The following is a 19816-nucleotide window of genomic DNA, read 5'->3' as shown; positions in this document are numbered from 1 at the left end:
AGTTATGTATCGGCCATTCAAGAGATTAAAGGAAAAGAATTTTTTTGATGTGTGAATATTTTACTTGTGCCTCATGATATTTTTAGAATAAAAATTGTTTCCAACTTCTTTTATTGTATTATGTATCTACTTTTTAAGTATTCAACACTGCCTTTGTTTTTATGTTTAAAAAAACCATCCAAATCGGGGTCAAATGATATTGCAGATGATTCTGCAGGTCAGTGAAACTAAAGTCAAAAGCCTTCACCTAGAAGAGGATTAAATAAGTGCTTGTAGCACATTATTTCTTTTATGTTTCGGAACACTTTCTTAAGTTTCAACGGATGAGATGTAACTGTGATACGATGGTTTTAGTTGTTTTAATTATGACGAGATATTTAGTTTACTTTGATTCTGAGTTTATGGAATTCTTGTATCCTTGCGTTTCTGGTTTGAACAATGCATAATATGGTCTTCCTGCGGGAAGAGGGTGTTACATAATAAGGCCATCAGCAACTACTTATCTACTTCATTCTGGACAGAATTCCAGACCAACTTTTTCCAGTGAAGTCGAATAGCCAAAACATCCTTTTTCCTATATATACAACAAAATATTATTCACACTTCAATGCACGAGTTATCTCCCATGACACGGCATCATTTTCTAGGATGAGACCATCTCCAATTCCATCACTCTGCCTCTTGCAATTAACTACTGCAACCATGAACCTCTCATTCTCTAGCGAAGAAGGATACATCGCCTGTTCTTCCTGGAAAAGAGATCAAAAATCGAAAAAGAAACTTCAGGAGCAGTTTCTAATCTAAAAACCTCAATTTCATAGCATCACAAAATTATCATCTGTCTGTCCTCATAATCAGGCCATGATGAGGTTACGATACTTATGCTTGAGTACACATGCTCATTGACACAAGTACGAGCATCAAATATTTGATGTAATGTACTGTAGTAGCTTTCGTTAACTCAAAAGACTTTGTAACAGTATATAGAAAATGGTTAATGACGCATAATAACTTGGAAAAATCTGATATTTCTCAGGCTTGAAAAGCACAATCTAAATAGAGAAAAACCAAATATATTGGTTATCAGAGATGTGAAGCAGTAATTCTTTCAAAGGAATTAAATATTTCTCCAAGTATCTTCTTTCATAACAAGAACATTTACAGACCCCTAAGCTTATGTCTCTCCCTGTCAGCATAACTCAATCGACATAATCCTTAAATCAACTAATTGGGATCAGCCACAAGAATTCTTTATTGACATTGCTCCCTGCTTCTTGGTAATCAACTCTCAAGCATATATGCTTTTCAATACCCTTGGTTGATTAAAAAAGAATTCCTAGATAATGGAATTGGGACATGACTATAATTACTCTAGTAAATGTATCTTTACTTGCCAAGCACAGTCCCCAGGTGTCTTTCAGAAAAATTATGGAGCTAAAGTGCCAAAAAAAAATTAAAATGCACATGATTGCAGTGCTTGTAAATCATAAGTTATCATGGTATAATTAATATAGCAATACTTTTTGAAGCAACTTGTCACTCTAAAAGAAATAATACTAACCAATTTTTGTTATTATGCAGCTGGGTGATATTAAAAAATGGGACCAACCTTTACCGAAAAAATAAGGTGTCATGAATATAGACATTTACCTCAGGCAGCTCATAGAATTCATCGGGAGATATTTGCAGCAATTCTGCTGCCGTTTGACCAGTACACCATGCGAAAACTTTTGCAGTCTCATCTGCAAGAGTGATTTCCAGATGGAAAGTACGCACAACTTCAGCATCACAATTGTAATGACAGAAGCTGCATTCCACAACTCCACTAGGTGTCTTGTTAACAAAATGACCACAATGAGAGTGTGAAAATTTCGTATTGACATGACAATGTGCAATTTGGTCAAGCCACACTCGACATATCTGTCCACAAGTTTGGGGAGAAAACAAACAATAATTAGTGGATAAAAGATCGTGTATTGAGGATAAAGGCTATAACATGAAACTATATACAATAATAAAAGATGCACTCAATGCTATACCCCTATAAATGAAAGTGCCAATTGCCAAATCAAAATCATTATTTTTTTTTAGTGCTTGTACATCATAAGTTATCAAAAAAGTGCATTTTAGGGCTTGTATATATAAAAATAAAATAAAACCTGCGCTTTTGTGGCATCTTTTTTGATAAGTAAAGTACATCATCTACCCACTAAAATCTGGGGACTGTGCTTGGCAAGTAAATTGCTTAAATAACTTTTTTTGATAAGTGTCTCCAGGAATTTCAAATAAACCTCCGACAGACATCAGAAAATGAATCTGACAAACGATTTCTAAGAATCTCATTTTATCCTCAAACTAAAATGAACCAACCTTAAAGTTTTCTTTTTGCTATCCACTAATCGGATATGTCATTCTTCAAACTTAAGTTGCATGTTGAATATGGGTGGCCAGATTTGTGTCAATAAACTCTCAGAAAGCTAATCATAAACTACAATCTAGTAAAGGGCAGACTTGGGTTTCCCATCTCTTCTAACATTATAATTAATTTGAAGCACATGGTTACGTTATAACTGCTAATTATTGTTCCTGATTGACCAGGAGAAAAGGAAAACATAATATATTAACTGTATAACAATGGCACAAAATGCAATAGACATGGAAATCCCGTTCTATTAGTAATAAGTTCCGAGCCAAAACCAAAAGTCATGAGAAACCCATACTTGTGTATAGATAGTCTGGCTGGATAGATCACAAAGGCTCGAACATTTATGAAGACAATAAGAGTTAAGCAATGCGGGGAGGCAACTGAGGTTGAAGAAAGAAGACCTAATATTATCCTCAAACCATAATGCTTCCAGGCTGTCAAGCACATAAATAAACATGATTAGATGTTTTAGCAGAACTCCATTAGAAATACAATAAATTACAAATCATACTAGAAAACCACAAGAATCTAGGAAATATCTATATAATGTGTAAAAAGTAACTACAAAAGATGATTGCCAAGGTTAGACCCACCATTTTTGCTTCGTCATAGAGCATGTTAACCCAGAAATATACACCGTGTGACCAATGCTTAATCTTCCCAGTGACCTAAAGAAAAATAAGTTGAGCGAAATAAACATAGATAACATGTAAGATTCATAATCTTGGCAGAAAATGGATGTATGATAGTTTTGCAAAATTAATTTACCAAGATTTGACCAAATGTAGCTTTGCCCAAATTGCCCCCGTGGTATCTTCAATTTTCAGAGAGAAAATAGCTTCTGTGACATGTTTTTCTTTAATAATATCTGTAACAATACCATAGAGGCTGATGCCAGTCATCTTGTCACGAAGGTCTGTCACAAATGACTGCAAAACTTTGCACAAGTGAGAAATGTTAATTATAAACGACGAAGAGATTTAAAGGCAAATACTAGATTCAACTTTGAACAATAACACAAGATTCAACCTCACACTAGAACACAAGGGTGAAAGATGCAGGTAGCCAATTTCATGTATAATATATGATTGCTTAGCAAGTAGATACAAATAGGATAAGATTCAGATGATTGCATAAAGCAACTCCATGTTGATGTATCCTAACAGCATGTAACTGTAACAGATCCGACGATGCTCCATTACTTAAATTGGCATGCTACAGGCTTGCAAGAAAAATGAAAAACAGAAGTGAACCCAGACAGATACTGACAATTACTAAGTCTTCACGAGAAGGAATGGGAGGAAATGTCCAGCTAGAAAAAGACTCTAGATAAAAATAGAAGGTCGACTTCAAGTACAGGTGGTCAACTATGTAATCTTAGATGATTACTGAGATACAATGATGACGGTAGTCCACAGGATAAGACTTGGACAGTTGTTTAAAAAGCCAGAATATTAAGTCTATATCCTGGCTGCCTCTAGAGTTTAAAAATGCAACCATATTCAACAAATCAAATAATGCATCATTTTAAAAGCATATGCTAGTTGGTTCATTGAGAAACAAAAGAAAACAGAACCACATCTAAATAGCATCTAAGAGAGCAAGGAAATATAATGGAAGGAAAACTCACTTGAAAAGGATAATTACTGAAGTCGATAGAACCCCGTGAATCACAGGGCAAGGAAACTTGAGAAACTTTTGAATCCTGACTAGAATCCAATGTATTCAGCAGTCTTGGTCCTTGATACCGATTTTGTGTCAATGCTACACACACCTGAGTAACACAAGTTAACTGAATATCCTAAAAATGATAGCACCTTGTCATACTATAGTCCATGACTTACTTGTTCCTCATGTTGAATGGAAGGCACCAAATATAATTGGGTTGCACTACCATATTCAAGGCAAAACTCGTCACTTATTTCAATGGCACTCTGTATGGAACTTGAAATATATGGTCTATCCAGTGCAAGCATACTTCCAACACTGAAAAGGAATTCAGTTACAAACATATATGGGAAAAGGGAAATAAGAAAGGTGCAATCCTGGGCAAGAGTTTACCTGAAAAGATTAGCAAGGAGAACCTGTTCACCCCACAAGAGAAACTTTAACTTGACACCATCGTTATCAACAAGAGTAATTTGTTTTATCTGTAACCTACCAACTGTTCCCTGAATTTCCAATGGCCCAATAGATTCAATCCTACAGACAAAAAACAAAAGGTAAGCATTTCTAATCAGAGACAACTTACGCCGTCAGGAAGTAAACACTTAAGTGTCATATAAACTTATCCTCGGTTTTGGAAATTTTCAATCAATGCACATACATATAGATTTGATCATGGCTCCACTTCTCCATTCAATGTAACAATAATTTACTAGTTCAGTGTTTTTATTTCAATCAGACTAAACAGGAAACACTATAATCTAATACAATTAAGATATCATAAAAAGGAAAACTTTATTGCAAGAATTAGCGTAAGGTTGACCTGCTAAGAAGCAAAAAAAAAAAAACAATCATGTAACTAAATCTTACCTAGCATACAATGAAAAAGAAGCCCCTTTGTTGACTGCATCAAGAGAAATGGAAGAGAAAGAATCTGAACAAAACTGAGCTCCTAGCAGCATTGCATCATCATCTTCCTCCTACATTAAGATAATGAAAATGTAACAACAGCAGTGGGAAAGAAAATCCTGAACCATTTCTTCTTTTCCTTGTATGAAACAAAGACCAAAAGTTGGGCCTTCTTCAAAATTTGATGTACTTCAATTGGAAAAGTTTAATGGAGTCGAACCTGAAGAGGAAAAGATGGGTAGACAAATCTCAAGAGTTACCTCATCTAACAAAATCACTAAATATTCTGTTGGCAAAAGTCGTGGAGAACCAGATCCTTCAGCGGCGGTCCGAAGATAACATCCAGTAAGGAAAATCTCCCTCCCTTTCTTCAGAACCCCATTGTGAGGATCCACCAAATCGTAGTATCTGTTATAGAAAAAAAAATATCTGTTTTTAGTTGCACAGGACCTTTTAAGTATAAACAATTTAAGTGGATGTAAAATGGATATAAAAGAAGCAAAGGCAAAAATGTAACAATTATTCAACTGGAGAAAATTAAAGCCACTGTTTTCTAAGCACGTTGTGCATTAAGTAAACAACATGAAGAAATTATGGCAAGAAATATACTCTTCCAAATCATAAATACCCCTCCAATACTAGCCCCAAATAATTCAGCTATAAATTATCAATTGTATACGTCCATAACCAGCAGACTTTTTCCCTAGTCAATGAAATATAGTAGTCTGGTATATTCCAAGCAATAAAATCTAAAATGCTCAGATTGAAACCAAGAGAACTGTCATTTATTCTCCTATTTATGCTTATGCAAAGAGAGAAGCAGAAAATCAGAGAATGAAAACCTTTGAGCCATCATTAAGAGAAAAAAAGTTCCCCTTCAAATCCAACAAAATATGAGAGGCAATTCTTGATGGGTCCACAAGGAAAACTTTCCACGATTGTTATACTGCAACCCCATATCTTTTTCCCTCCTTATCACTAAACCAAACAACTATAACATATAGGGTGCATCCAAATGCATATACAGACAACCGAACATCAGCTTGACACTCAAAAGCTCAACATGCTAATGATTCGACTGCCTGGCCAGCAAATAAATGTGGAATAAGTACCAAGAGCAAAGCCACATGAAAGCTAAAATAGAGAAACATAGTTCTTAGTGCAAGAGCTCTCAACTACATGATCCGAAGTTCAGAGACAAGGATTTCAAAGTAGAAATACCTATTTTAATACTCTAAATACTAGGAACTCAGAATATTGCCATTACAAGCATTACTTTTCTCATTGAAAAATAAATGGCCTCTCGGATTACATCTCGTTTATTAGCAAAGATGTAAGTGCAAGACCAATTGTAGGTGCAATATTGTTCAGTAGTTTACCTACGGTGGAGATAAAGATCAATGGTATTGGAGCTTTGAAAATCCCCCAAAGTAAGCATGTATATGTTTGTACCTGAAAGAAAATAGAAGATAACAACATAAAAATTAAAAACGAAAAAGAAAACATTGGACAAGGCATCAGAATACAAGTTCATACCGGCATTACAAAGAAGAATAATTGACTGAATGCTTCAAAAGAAAAAGGACAAGGATGCATGAAAGTTTGAATAGTAATGTACCATTATTGTCCACACGTATACCAATAATTAGATAAACTTCTACTTATAAAAATAATAATAATAATTAGATAAACTTCTAAATATAGGCTACCTGGGAGAGCAAAAGCATCAAGGATAACAGCTTCCAAGACACTTGTTAAGGATAGAAAATTCCTCTCATATATAGCGTCAATAGAAATGGTGTTCGGAAGCTTTGCTCTCCTATGTTTCATTTTCAATTGATTTATACATTCCGGCACTCTCTTTGGAGCCCCACGCCTGTGCTGCTCACTCCAGGCCTTGAAACAAAATAAAAAAACAACCAAAGAATTGCTGAGTGTACAAGACATAATAGCTTTGCGGTTTTAGGCTCGCTTGATTCAAAAGGTGAGATTCAATATTTCCAGCATTCGTTTATTTTCCTGCATTTGTCTGACCAGTAAACACGGTATAAAAACTTGAGTAAAAGTTGGATTTACAATACCTGAGAGAGATCAGATAGCAGAATCGCGGCGGTGACACCACTCGAATAGGCAATGCAAGTCTTGAGGATCCGAGATGCAATCCAGCTCCACCCGGGCCCGCCTGTCTCCGCTCTGTTTCCATTCAGGTCTTGATCATCCTCGCCTTCGGGAGAGAGCATAGACCCCGCGTAATCGATGAATGCAAGAAATGGATCTTCATCTGTCTGTGGTTGATCTGTGTCCATAACTGAGACTCCTTCTATGCCACTAGCATATTTTCCAAGAGAACTAATTTCTTTCCCAAATCACCAAGTTCAGAGCGGAAAACTAGAAGACTCACTGTGCTTAAAACGGCATGGTTTATAATTGGGTTGAACTTGAGGCATTGTGCAGATTTTAAACCTGGAAATCCTTGGCGCTGCAATTTTGGGCCAGCTATGTCAGGGCCCAAACCCACTAGCGTTAAACCAAAAAATTTAAGTTCGTTTTCATACCGGGATGGATCCAATATGACGGGAAAAGTCCAAAATCGAGAGGGTCACGTTGGGTTATGAACTCGGTGGCTGCCGGCGAGTTTCCGGTGAGCTCGGACGGGGACAGGAACTTGGATGGGTCGGGGCAGTCTGGTAAGGATTAGCTGGTGATGGGTTTCAAGAATCAAGCGGTGTGGCTTGAACTTGTTAGGTCCTGGAGATATGGGGAGTTTTGGCGCCAGTTTTTTCAAATTTGGCTCCTTTGACCCATTTTCGTCCCTCCCTGAGATGAAACAAATGAATGACGAGGAGCTTCTGAATGCCCGTGCCTACATGGCATTTTCTTTTTTCATTCTTTTTTTTTTTTCAAAAAACGATGAAACAACTGTGCCCTGTGGGAGAAAAATGATAGGCCATTTTCTTAAAAAATAAAAAATAAATTGACACATCAGTAAAGTTAGACAAGAATTGTGTTCGAGTTATAAAAAGGGTAATCAAGTTTTAGCTATTTAAATGGCATTGGCTGCTGTGTCGTTTTAGTCTGAAAAATGGGGGGTTTAAATTTCGACACATAATTTTTTAACGAAAACAGATGGATTTGTATAAACCAAATTGTGTAGGTTGTGAACTCCGATCATACCTTCACATAACATAAATCGGCCCCAGCTAAATTCACATCCCCTCCTTGGAGGACTTAATATTTGTAGCAAATGTGCATTTTGAGAGTTTAGTTGCTCGGGTTTGTGCTAAACTTGAGAAAAATTTGAGACTCAGAATCTGGTGTTTGTGGAGTGGATGAGAGAGAATGAATTTTAATTGCGAGGTAGCAAAAGCTTCCAGAGAGAGAGAGAGAGAACCAATTCAGAGCTTTTGTTTATATATTTTCCTTGCTTCTTCAAGTATTGATATTCGCGTATAAGTATAACCAATGGTTTATCATGAAATTGTGTCACATCAGTAACGAAGCCAAGATTTTAGTTCACAGGGGCAAAATTTAAAAGACACAGTTGAGCAAAAGACTGAGAGGCAGAGGAAGAGAAAGGGCTCTTTCATCTTTGGTAGGACGCAGTAAGCTAATTTACCATGGCCATCACAGAAATCCCAGTTTAAGTAACAAACAATATATGATACAGCAGATAAACACCTGTAGACACCATATGCGTTGCAACAACTTAAACCCTAAATTCATCGCTAAGGTATAGTTAGTCTCTAGCTGTAGGGCATTGATAAAATGGAAGAGAGGAAGATTCAGGGTAGGGGGGAGGCAGAGGGCAGTGTCATCCTTAAATAAGTAAACTGGTTGTTCAGCCAAGAAGAAGAAAGAAGCTGTAAGTTAAGGGCCATCAAAAGAGAAGCCAATCATCAGCATTTTTTTGGTAATGCCAGGCATTCTTATGCTCTGTTTATTTTGACGTAAAATGATTTTAGAAAAGTCATTCTTCAGAAAAATATTTTTCGCCGAAAACATTTTTCGGTGTTTGACGAGTACAGAAAGTCACAAATATTTTTTATATTTTTCACTCAATCATATTAATTTATAAAAATCAATTTTTATTCACAACAGAGAAATATTAATGTAAAATAGTATAAAAATCACCGGTGACGAAATTCCGTCATTGACCAGCAAGATTCCGGCGATAAAGGACGAAATTCAAATAGTTTTGTTGGAATCTAGGTTGGCCGAATTCCGGTGAAGGTGGCCAGAATCTGGTCATTTGTGCTGGAATTCTGCACAGAACGGCAGAATCCCGACCAGTAGGTTGGAAGTCGACCTTTCTGGCCAAATTCTGGAATTCGGTAGTTCTGGCAAGATCCCGACCAAATAGTTGGAATCCAACCATCTTGGTTGCCGGAATCTGGGCCCACCGGATTCTGACGAAGGTTGCCAGAATCCAGTCGACATAATCCGACGACAGTGACTAGACATTGTCGAATTTCAGTACCAGCCAAATTTTGATGGTGCTTGACTACTTGAATGTGAATGTCGATTGCATCATTTCAAAGATGATCGAATATGTCTGTCGTCTGAGGAAAAGAGTCAATCATTTTCCAAAATTTACTAAGCATTTTTGGTCAAACGAAAATCATTTTCCAGATCGACTATTATTTCTGCCCCCACCAAACACTAAAAAATGCCGAAACCATTTTCTATAAACCATTTTACGCCGAAACAAACGGAGCATTAAGGAAATTGTGGAGTTAAAGATTCATGTGTATGAGATATACCTTGAGTAAATCTGCAACCTTTTTACTGATGCAGTGCTCTTTACCAACTAAAGTACCAAGTCATTTTCAATTACAGAAATTTTATAGCATGCATATGCATGCATGCGTGTGTGTGTGTAAATACTCGTTGATATATATGTACTGAATATCCAAAGACTCTTTTACTCTCTATATATGTATCATCAGTGTCTATTCGAGTTCTAAATTCTTTGCTATCTTTAAGATGTGGGTTTTGCTTCACAAAGACAAGCACCTTAGTACCTTGAACTGCTTTGGTCCCTAAGCGATAGTGCTAAAAAAGATCAAACAAGGAATATTCATTCAAACAAAGCAAAATGGGCTAACACAATTCCATTAGCCGTCATCCTCAACTGTTATGGTCCTAAAAAACAACTCTATCTCTTCTAGCAGTCTCTTTTTCCCAAAATGTAATCCCCTGAAATCCATATCTAGAGATGACTTGGACGACATCAAGTAAACAAGATACTCACGAACTTCTCCCATATCATCTGGGGTGGTAATTATCTTCTTCACATGCTCATCGGCTCGATCATCTGGAGCATTGTCAGCATACATACGCTTTCTGTGAGCCTGCAATATCAACAACATTAATTGGAAATTAATAGTCAGTTCGTTATCTTTCTTTTTTATTACACTGCCTTTAATTGCTTTTACCTTCAGATGTCAAGGTGTTGAATGTTATGAAGTCTTGCAGTAAAGGGCAGTGAGTGAGAAAATAATGATGCTAAATAGAAAAGCATGATATAGAGCAAGGAATTTGCACCTGGAGGACCCTACTCAGAATAGCAATTTGTTCGGTCTTCAGGAACTCAGAATCCAGTAGCTCTTGAATCAACAATACCATCTCTGTGCTCACATTAATTGTTGCAAGATTTTCAATTAAGCAAGATATGCAGGTATCATCAAACACAGATCTCATCCACCCAGGAACCTTTTGGAGTTTCAGCATCGCCACAGCTACATGAATTGCAGGTTTGTGATGATTAATGAAAGATTTTGATGCTAAACATGGAGCTGCCAAAGACATTGCTAGCTCTTCCACGATCAGCCTACACCAACTGCTCTTGTCAACCATTGTTGTCTCCTGCATATCCAGCTTTTCCCATCCCAAAATTATTGATAGGCAGATGCCAGAGTTCATAGCCACTCGAGGATCACTGTAAAAAACTAACCCTTCTAATACAGCAATTACAGACATTAGGGAACCCATAGTGCATTTCGATTCCAAGTGCTTTTCATATAACTGGTCTGATAATCGGGTAAGCAACTCTAACAGACTGTAAGAAGAAACAAGCTTCACCAGAGAAGACCCAAAATGCATGAGTCTGCATAGGTCATGGCAATGGATGCCAATGAAGGATAGTGGTTGTGTCCTATTTTGCGGATCAAAGAAATTTTGCCAATCAACAAACCCTGGTAGAACAGCAGGCAAACTGGAGCAACAACAAAAAAAATTAGCTTCAAAAACTTAAATCATGCTAGTGTGTATAATGGGTGGCACTGACCTTCTTAAAGAGAAGTAATTTAGTAAAAGCGCAAATATCAAAGTTTCTCCTATGCTTGTTCCCTCATCATGGTCCACCAAAGCAGGCCCCTTTAAGCTGGCAGCACAGATTGTGCTGTTGATTGCAGAGATGAGAGAAGAATTGAACAGAATAGTTTTTGAAGCTTCTACGAGTGCTTCGTTGGTGGAGTGGTGCAAAACCAGGGAAAGAATCCCAATTACTACGAGAGTTTCAAGATTCCACCTATCTGCAGCCTCTAAGGGGTTAAAGTACTTCATCAACTACAAATAAAGTAAACTTTTTGGTTAACTTCCTACAACTGCAAGCAAATTAGAGCTGGTCAAAGTTAAATTAATCACCTTCATAATCACTGCAAGCCAATTTTCATCATCAATAAGAATCTCAGGCCGCACCAAACTTAAAATGTTAAAAATCAAAATCGAGGTGGCCATTAATATCTGTGGGGAATATGTGTGACTTGAATCATAATAAAGAGTGTAGATTGCCTTCCCTAAGCCATTCAAACATAATTGTTCTGAAGCATCTGGAAAGATGTTAATAATGGTTTCTACGAGATTAACCACTAAAACTATGTCATGTTCTTGGCCGTCATTCTTGGCAAGCTCTATTAACAAGCAAACAAAAATTGTTGCTCCATAGTTATCTCCCGCTGCTACTAGCTCTGCAATTGCTTGTGCATATGGAACTTGATCATTTCTTCCATGGACAACAATGTCGGTCCCATTTGAGCTATCACTTCTGCAGAATTTCAGAATCTGATAAGACAATTGCTTGCTGATTTTCTCTTGTTGAAACAACCATTTTAATGATACAGAGTGAATTCCTGTAGAAGGCAGATCCCATTCATTTTCAGTCATCAGCTGGAAAAGGATCCCTTCAGCTTTCAAACTGTAGGGGATTTGGTAGCGCATTTCGGCAAGACCCCTGAAAAGCCCATAAAGATTCACCAGTCGCATCACTGCAAGCGAATCAACAGCCCCAGATTGTAAATCGCTACAATTTACAAGAAGATAGTCCTCTAGAGAAGCTAAAACCAACTTCTCATCTGCAAGTCTGGGGAAGAAGATACTATGGATGTGAGGAAAGAAATGAGATAAGCATACCATCAAACAGAGTGATAGGAGGAAGATGAAATCATGAGATCAATTACCTTTCATCATATAAAGAACCGGTGTATAACATCAGTAAAATGGCAGATTGACAAGAAGACAATTCCAAATTATGAGAGCTCTTTTGCCCAAGTAAAAACAACAAATCTACAGGATCAGATGGCAGATATAGAGCAGCATCTTTAATGGGTTGCCCAGAGTCTTTTCCAAGAAGTACATCCACAAGTGAACTGAGCATCAGATATACTCTGCATTTCATTTTCTCTGTAGGATATAAGCCTAGACATCCAAATGAGAAACTGAACCAAGATGATGAAACCAGGGCCTTTGCAAGTTCCATGGCTAGGATATCAGAATCCTGAAGCAGTATTGAATGAAAAGTTTCCAGCACCCCAAGGACGATATTCTCCTCTATCTCGTTGACAGCTGTTACAACCCAAGGCAATAAATGTGTCGTGCATATATCCACCACACACTTTCGCAGTTCCATCTTACTGGATTCGCTGAAGTTTTCTTCATGACTGTACAGATATGCCTCTTTGAGTAGGTACAAGGAGTGCAAAAATTGAATGGGATGTTTTTCGGAGATATCTAGACAGCCTAAAATGGCATGTTTTGATGCTTCTTGAACTAATCTTGCCAGATTTAGAGTCCCGTGAGAAGATGAAAGCTTCATAAGAGCTACGAAGACTGAGCAGACCATTATCAATGTCTGAGGAAGCATGCCCATCTCCCCCTCAGCATGCTTTTTAAGCATCCTAGTAAAAACAAGAGCTAACTCCTCTATTTGAGAATTAGATAACATCCCAGGGCAATCAGAAACACAGTTCCATATGAGCTTTAGAGTCTGACTTTGAACAGGATGAAAAGGAACTTCAGCTACATAACGTAATACTGGAATCAGAGTTGCAAATCCAACAAAAAGCCTTTGTTTGAAGGCTTGCTCAGCCATTGATAAAAGATCAAGTACCTGAATGCAAGAGTTGACAACTGGATCCCTACATTCTGTTCATCAATAGACAAAATTCATTAGCACAAAACAAAAGTTCGCAGTACAAACAGATGCATCAAGTCACAAGCATGGAGATCACTTTTTTTAAAAAAAACTTACGGTATATAATTGAATAAGGCTCACATGCATTAAGTCACATAACTGTGAGATTTTTAGCAAATAACACAATCAGAATCAAGTTTTCCAAGCACACAACTTTATGATGAGAAAAATTGAGGCAAATTAGATTGGACTTAGCAAAATTTTCAGTAACTGAACCATTGATTTGATTTGTCAATTGTGGGTTCTACTTCAAAGGAATCATCTCTGGTTCCAGTGGCTAGTCTGATAGTTCATGTTGAATTACAAAGAGAGTACTTTTTTTACACTAAATATGCAGAGGAAGTTTGTTCACCTGACAATCGAAGTATTTCAAACACATAATCTGCAATATTTTCTTCTACCAGGACTTGGATATGCTTTCCTGAATCACCTTCGCAAGACAAATAATGAAAGAGTAAATCTAGTGTGCTCAGTTGGACTTGGCTATCTGACGAAAGCAATGGGCCTTTAATGGCCTCAGCAAAGATGGTATGCAGAGGAGGCCCATCTTTTCCATCTTCTGCTGCTATGAAGTTATCTGCTTCATACAGCATGCTGCTTGTGTCATTTGCATCCACATTAGCAAAAAACCCTCTCTGAGACAAAACCGTCAGGAGTGCTACGCAAGTATAATTGGAAAATTGTTAGTTGAAAGAAGATGACAGTGATAATGAAAAAGATGAGATGATGGTGACTCAAAAGAAAGTGCATCTGGATGAGTGAGTTTTCCATGCAGTGCCAGAGTGACTACTGCATATGGAAATGTACTATTGGACAAGTCTCACCTTATAGTCAAGCCAACATGCACACAGTAGGTTTCTAGACTACCATAGTTTTTGAGAGCTATAACGATTTTAGTCTCTTAGTATGAAAAAAAAAATTAAATATGCAGAGAACATTCTCCGTTGCACTCAATGGCTCTTTGGTTGGTTATTTTCAAGGCAGAAAAGGACTACGCCAAGGGGATCCTATCTCTCCTTACTTATTTGTTTTAGCCATGGAAGTTCTCTCTCGGCTATTGATTGATGCAGCTCTGGATACTGCTAATTTTGGATCTCACCCGAAATGTAGGTCTTTGATGCTCAATCATTTATGCTTTGCTGATGATTTATTAATTTTTTCTGGTGCTGAGATGAATTCTCTTAGAACCATCAAGACTGTTCTTGCTGAGTTTGAAGATCTCTCGGGTCTAAAGGCTAATCCTGCTAAGAGCACTTTCTTTTGTGCTGGTGTCCATGTAGAGGATAAGAAGGCTATGTTGGAGTTGTTGCAGATGTCTGAAGGCTTCCTTCCAGTTCAGTACTTGGGGGTTCCTCTTATTTCTAAGAGACTTTCGACTGCTGACTGTGAAGCCCTTCTTGCTAAGATCACGGCTAGGATTGACTCTTGGCTTGTAAGGCATTTGTCTTTTGCAGGAAGGCTTCAATTAATTTCTTCCGTGCTGTTTAGTCTACAAGTCTTTTGGGCTAGGGTATTTATCCTTCCCAAGAAGATTATCCGGCTGTTAGAGCAGAAATTTAACAGGTTCTTGTGGTGTGGCGGTGACTCTAAGGCTAAGGCTAAGGTAGCCTGGGAGAAAGTATGTGTTCCTAAAAGAGAAGGAGGTTTGGGGCTTAAAAGATTGGAAATATGGAATCAAGCAGCCATGCTGAACCATATTTGGAACTTGTTTGTTCAAGCGGGGTCTCTTTGGGTTGCTTGGGTGGAAGCTAATTGGTTAAAGGGGAAGAGCTTTTGGCAAGTCTCTATCCCTCATTCTTGCTCTTGGAGTTGGAAGAAGCTGCTTAAGCTTAGGGAGTTGGCTAAGAATTTCATTCAGTTCAAAGTAGGAGATGGAAGCCAAATCTTCTTGTGGTATGACCATTGGCATCCAGATGGCTGTTTGTTTGAAAAAATTGGCTTCAGAGATATCTATGATGCAGGGAGTTGTGTAGGAGCTAAAGTTCCTCTATTATTCGTAATGGGGACTAGTTCTGGCCTTGTGCTAGATCTAATAGTATTGTTGAAATTCAAAGTGGGCTTCCTGAAATTGAGATTGGAGAAGCCGATTTGCCTATATGGAGTTCACGTAATGATGTTTACTCTTGTTATGAGACTTGGGAGAAATTAAGGACAAGGCAACCTGAGGTGTCCTGGTATAAAGTTGTGTGGTTCCCCATGGCGATTCCACGACACTCGTTCCTGCTTTGGTTGGTGTTTAGAGATGCTCTTGTAACCAAAGATAGAATGTGTCAATGGGGCTATGCAGGTGATACTTTGTGCCAGTTCTGTTTTGGAAGACAGGAAAGTATAGACCACCTCTCTTTCCAGTGCAGTTTTAGTAGGAGAATATGGAGGAATCTAATGGCTTCTTGCTTGATTTATGATCTGTTTGTGGAGTGGACAGATGTTGCAAATTGGAGTATAGATGTTCTAAAAGTCTGCAAGTTAGCCTGTGTAAGCTATGTTTTGCAGCTACGGTGTCTCACATTTGGAAGCAAATAAATGACTTGTGTCATGGCAATACTCCTAGGACAGAAGAAGCTATTGTGGCTCAGATTAAATGGGAGGTCCGGTTGAGGATTATGGCTAAGGGTACTGTCAAGAGGACTGCTCACAATGTAAATCTAGCGCATAGTTGGAATCTACACCCTTTGTTGTAATGTTGTTCTTTTGTTTGGTGTAGATTTAGATGTTAATTAGCAGTCAGTCTTGTTTTTTCTCTGCTTGGGTGAATTGCATCCAGTTTTTACTGGAGAGGTTGTATTTCTGGATTGTGTTTGGTCTATAAGGCATTAATTCATCCAAAAAAATAAAATAAAATATTGATGGTCATGGAAATATAATCATGTGGTGGGCTGACTTATGTAATATCACGGTATGCATACTACCTACATATTCTGTAAATGATGATTTAGTTTGCGACTTTCCTCTTCATATTATTCTGAAGATATTTGTGTATTTATGGTTCCTTAAAAGCCTTCAAGGGAAAAGGCTCTTGGCATCTGCCCAAAATGTTGTTCACTTCTTGCTGCCTCTCCAACTAGACTTCCCAAAGGAAATAACTAGATACCGTACGTGAATTTTTCAGGAATAAGGAAAGAAACTATTAGAAGCAGTTGAGACAAACCTAGACAATTCAAGCGGACATCATCAATTTGGGTCTTCATCAGGGCATCCATCACCAGGTGCAAGATCTTAGGACAAAAGGCCAGTAAAACATCAGTTCCATCACCATCCTCTGATGCATACTGGAGAACAGATACGTTGTACAGAACAAACAGGATCTCCCCACGGATCTCCTCACTGTGTTTAAGGAATAGAGGACTTAATATAAAGTCGTAGATTTTTTTGGTAAGTAGTATAATGTGGTGGATGTGTAGGGAAAAATAAAAAGGTAAGTCTCACAAGCCAGCTTGCTTTTTTTGTTACCTTGGCAATTGAAGACCTGCCACAAGATTGGAAACAAGGCCATATTTGTCTTTGATGTGGGCATAGAGATTATATGTCTGACAGTTTAAGAGAACCCCAACGCAGTGAAGCTGCAATTAAGAATTCATGCAATTAAGTGAGATGTCTTAAGACTTAGAAAATATGGTTCTCAGGAAAGATATTGCTTCCTAAGAAGTCAATGAGTCTTTTAATGCATATGTGATGTTAAAAATGGCCCCATTGTAAACTGTAACCCTAATCATTAAATGCAAAGATCCTCATGGTCTAGCTGATGCATAATTTTTGTTTCATTTCTTTTTAATTTTACTTTTTATTACATCATGTAAAACATTTTATTGTAGCGAGAAGAAAATAAATCATACAATAAACAGGTATATGTACAAAAAAATAACCAACAAAGGATGAGATAATATCAACGGTATTAACTTTCAGGTCCTCTCTCCCATACACACCTTTAAGCTTTCATGATCAGACACTGACTCTAGTTCTCCATTACCACCTCTGACGATCCTTACCACATCTTTGAGCTTATTTGGAAAAGTTATCAAGCTTACACAGGGTGGAGTCCTAAGGAATCACCACAGCTGTGAAAAGGATTTGAGATCAGAGAGAGAGGGACCGGTTTGGATTAGGCAGAGAAGGTTTGAGACTTTTAAAAAAAAATAAAAAAATAAAAATAAAAAATAAAAAATAAAAAATAAAAAAAGGAGAGAGAAAATCAGTTGTCTGATTCTCAGTTATATCATTCAGTACAAAATAAAAGAAAATTGTGAAAACTAGGAAAAATGATCAAAATGTGTCACCACAAACCAAGGCCACCACCAGAAACAGATACGAATTACAAATTCGATTTTCCTTCGTTTTTCCGTTTATTTTCCGAACAACCAAAACAGAGAGTCGGGCAAGATATGATTAACTTTGACAAGCATTTCAAAATTCAAAACAATAAAATCAGATGGCATTACCGTAAACACCTGGCGGCGACTCCACGCCAAAGCGCCGGACGCGAGGCGGTCCGAAAGCATGGCGACAAACTGAGCGCACAGCGATGCATCACCAGAACCACAGAGATTGACGATCAGATCGATGAGCTGGCGTGCGATGGGCTCGTCGTCGAATGCGGAGAGAGCCTTGACGAGAGGGGAGACGAGGAGGTGGGAGTGGAGGGAGCGGAGGGATTGGAGGAATTGGGGCTGAGAGACGGCGAGGGAGAGCTGGGAGAGGGCGTAGGAGACGTGGAGAGTGGGAGAGAGAGGGTCGGCGACCAGGTTTGAGAAGCAGAGGAGGCAGATGGAGCCGCCCTGTTGGGTGTGGATGATGAGCGTGGATCGGTGCCCTTGGGAGCATGTTGGGGCCGGATCACAGTACGATATGGCTTCCGCTTCTTCTTCGAGCTCGAGGTCCAGTTCTTCTGAATCGTTGAAAAGCATATTCTCCGGTTCCTCCTTCCGTTTTGAATTTTTGGCGCGAGGGAGATTGGGGATTGTGACCTTTTGTTTTTTTACTCACCAAGGAGAAAAAGGGTTACGATTGGGTTTTTATGAAGGGTAAATACTTTTGTTGTAACAAAAGTGTGTACAAACACTCCAAAAAAAAAAAAAAAAAAAAGTGTGCACAATTACATACATGGGTGAGATCAATGCATATGAGACTCATTCATATGATTGTGCACAAGTTGTACACACTTTTGTTGTGCATGTATCAGTCTTCTTTTCTAAATGAAAGAATGAGAGACCAATTAAAAATGTGTCAAAATAAAAGGTGGAAAACACCTACTTAATTAGCTAAACAATGTGTTTTGAAATTATCACCATGTGAAATTTTCAAAGGCTACCAACTTTGAAAAGAAAGCATATATAAGTGAAAGGAAAATGGTTTTCAGGGGATGGAAAACCGTCCCCTAACAGTCTCTTTTTAATTAAAAATAAAATGTAATCAAAAAGTGTCTTCTGATGTCACAAAATAAAATATAATCAAAAAGTGTCTTCTGATATGTGACATCAAAAGACACTTTTTAATTATATTTCATTTTTTTATTATTATTAAAAAAGGACTGCAAGAAGACGGTTTTCATCCCCTGTGTATCACCTATCGTAAGTGAATGTCACAAACCATGCTAAAGAAATTCCAATCTATTAACAAGTTGGGACTATTGATGGCAAGTATGGCAGTAAAAGCAAGCATCCCCTTATAAGATAAAGGAGTTGCAGCACCCACTAGAGGGTGCAAGTTGAGCAGCTAACAATGCAGCTTGAGCTTTACGAATAGAAGCATCAGCAGTAAGCAGGCGTTTGGTGGCAGCTTCAATGATATTCCCATCATAATACTAAGAAAAAGCAACTGCCATTGCATAATCTGGTCGAATAACTACATCAAAGTCAGCCTTAATAGGGCCAGGAGGAGGTGGAGAACAGATGGAAAAAATGTAGTCATGCCAAGCCAACATGTGAGCTATAGAAGAAAGAAAGATCTTTTTAACAGAATTTGGGGATTGTGACCTTAAATGCGGCTTATAAAAGACTCAATGACTTTATTAGTGCAAATAAATAAAGACGGCTGATTAAAAGCTGACCTGGCAGTTACGCTCCAGTTATAAGGAAAATGTTTGGTACTGATCGTTTTGAAGCTTTGATGTATTCTTTTGCATAGCGGGGACTGGAGGCAATAATACCAGGAGAGTGCAGACATGAGACATCCGTACGCTATGGAATTCACAATTTTTTTAACTCTAAATTATTGGACGGCCATGTTTACGTCTCTCTCAAAATTACTGTGCATATTCGAGGAGAAGAAAGAAACTTGCAAATAACTAATTCAAGCAATTAATTTTCCAATTCTTAAAGAGGATCAGCTAAAATAAGAAAAGACTATGACGC

The 19816-nt window shown here is 37.9% G+C and overlaps 2 protein-coding genes across 3 annotated transcripts; both read right to left on the bottom strand.

Annotated features, from left to right (window-relative positions):
* Positions 1-399: 399 nt before the first annotated feature.
* LOC133871480 (uncharacterized) lies at positions 400-7731 on the bottom strand. Of its 2 annotated transcripts, none has more exons than XM_062308922.1 (13): positions 7081-7731; positions 6709-6895; positions 6379-6451; positions 5260-5407; positions 4961-5070; positions 4487-4627; positions 4270-4411; positions 4056-4199; positions 3194-3354; positions 3019-3093; positions 2721-2859; positions 1651-1920; positions 400-749 (listed from the first exon to the last, which is right to left on the bottom strand). In XM_062308922.1, the coding sequence occupies exons 1-13, from the start codon at positions 7303-7305 to the stop codon at positions 594-596; spliced, it is 1971 nt and encodes a 656-aa protein (XP_062164906.1). In that variant the 5' UTR covers positions 7306-7731; the 3' UTR covers positions 400-593. The 2 variants fall into 2 exon arrangements, with proteins under 2 accessions (XP_062164906.1, XP_062164909.1); XM_062308925.1 differs by having other exon boundaries at positions 1651-1742.
* A 2162-nt stretch (positions 7732-9893) lies between these two features.
* Positions 9894-18455, bottom strand: LOC133858593 (protein PUTATIVE RECOMBINATION INITIATION DEFECT 1). The gene is made up of 9 exons (XM_062294072.1): positions 17906-18455; positions 16920-17029; positions 16618-16793; positions 13822-14127; positions 12457-13420; positions 11645-12359; positions 11286-11566; positions 10544-11213; positions 9894-10350 (listed from the first exon to the last, which is right to left on the bottom strand). Exons 1-9 carry the CDS (start codon positions 18368-18370, stop codon positions 10114-10116), a joined length of 3924 nt encoding a protein of 1307 aa, XP_062150056.1. The 5' UTR covers positions 18371-18455; the 3' UTR covers positions 9894-10113.
* Positions 18456-19816: the final 1361 nt, after the last annotated feature.

This window comes from Alnus glutinosa, chromosome 1, assembly GCF_958979055.1.
Source record: "Alnus glutinosa chromosome 1, dhAlnGlut1.1, whole genome shotgun sequence".
Lineage (NCBI taxonomy): Eukaryota > Viridiplantae > Streptophyta > Magnoliopsida > Fagales > Betulaceae > Alnus > Alnus glutinosa.
Note: the sequence above shows the minus strand (reverse complement) of the source record. Positions and strands in the feature narration are given on the sequence as shown.

Bases quoted from the DNA above. Each gene is read 5' to 3' on its own strand.
- LOC133871480 (XM_062308922.1), bottom strand. From the start codon at position 7,305: ATGGACACAGATCAACCACAGACAGATGAAGATCCATTTCTTGCATTC. The intron at 6,896-7,080 runs GTATTGTAAATC...TTTTGTTTCAAG, and splicing joins TGCTATCTGATCTCTCTCAG to GCCTGGAGTGAGCAGCACAG. The intron at 6,452-6,708 runs GTAGCCTATATT...ATTTTCTTTCAG, and splicing joins TGATGCTTTTGCTCTCCCAG to GTACAAACATATACATGCTT.
- LOC133858593 (XM_062294072.1), bottom strand. From the start codon at position 18,370: ATGCTTTTCAACGATTCAGAAGAACTGGACCTCGAGCTCGAAGAAGAA. The intron at 16,794-16,919 runs GTAACAAAAAAA...CCTTAAACACAG, and splicing joins GCAGGTCTTCAATTGCCAAG to TGAGGAGATCCGTGGGGAGA. The intron at 10,351-10,543 runs GTGCAAATTCCT...TTGATATTGCAG, and splicing joins TTCTGAGTAGGGTCCTCCAG to GCTCACAGAAAGCGTATGTA.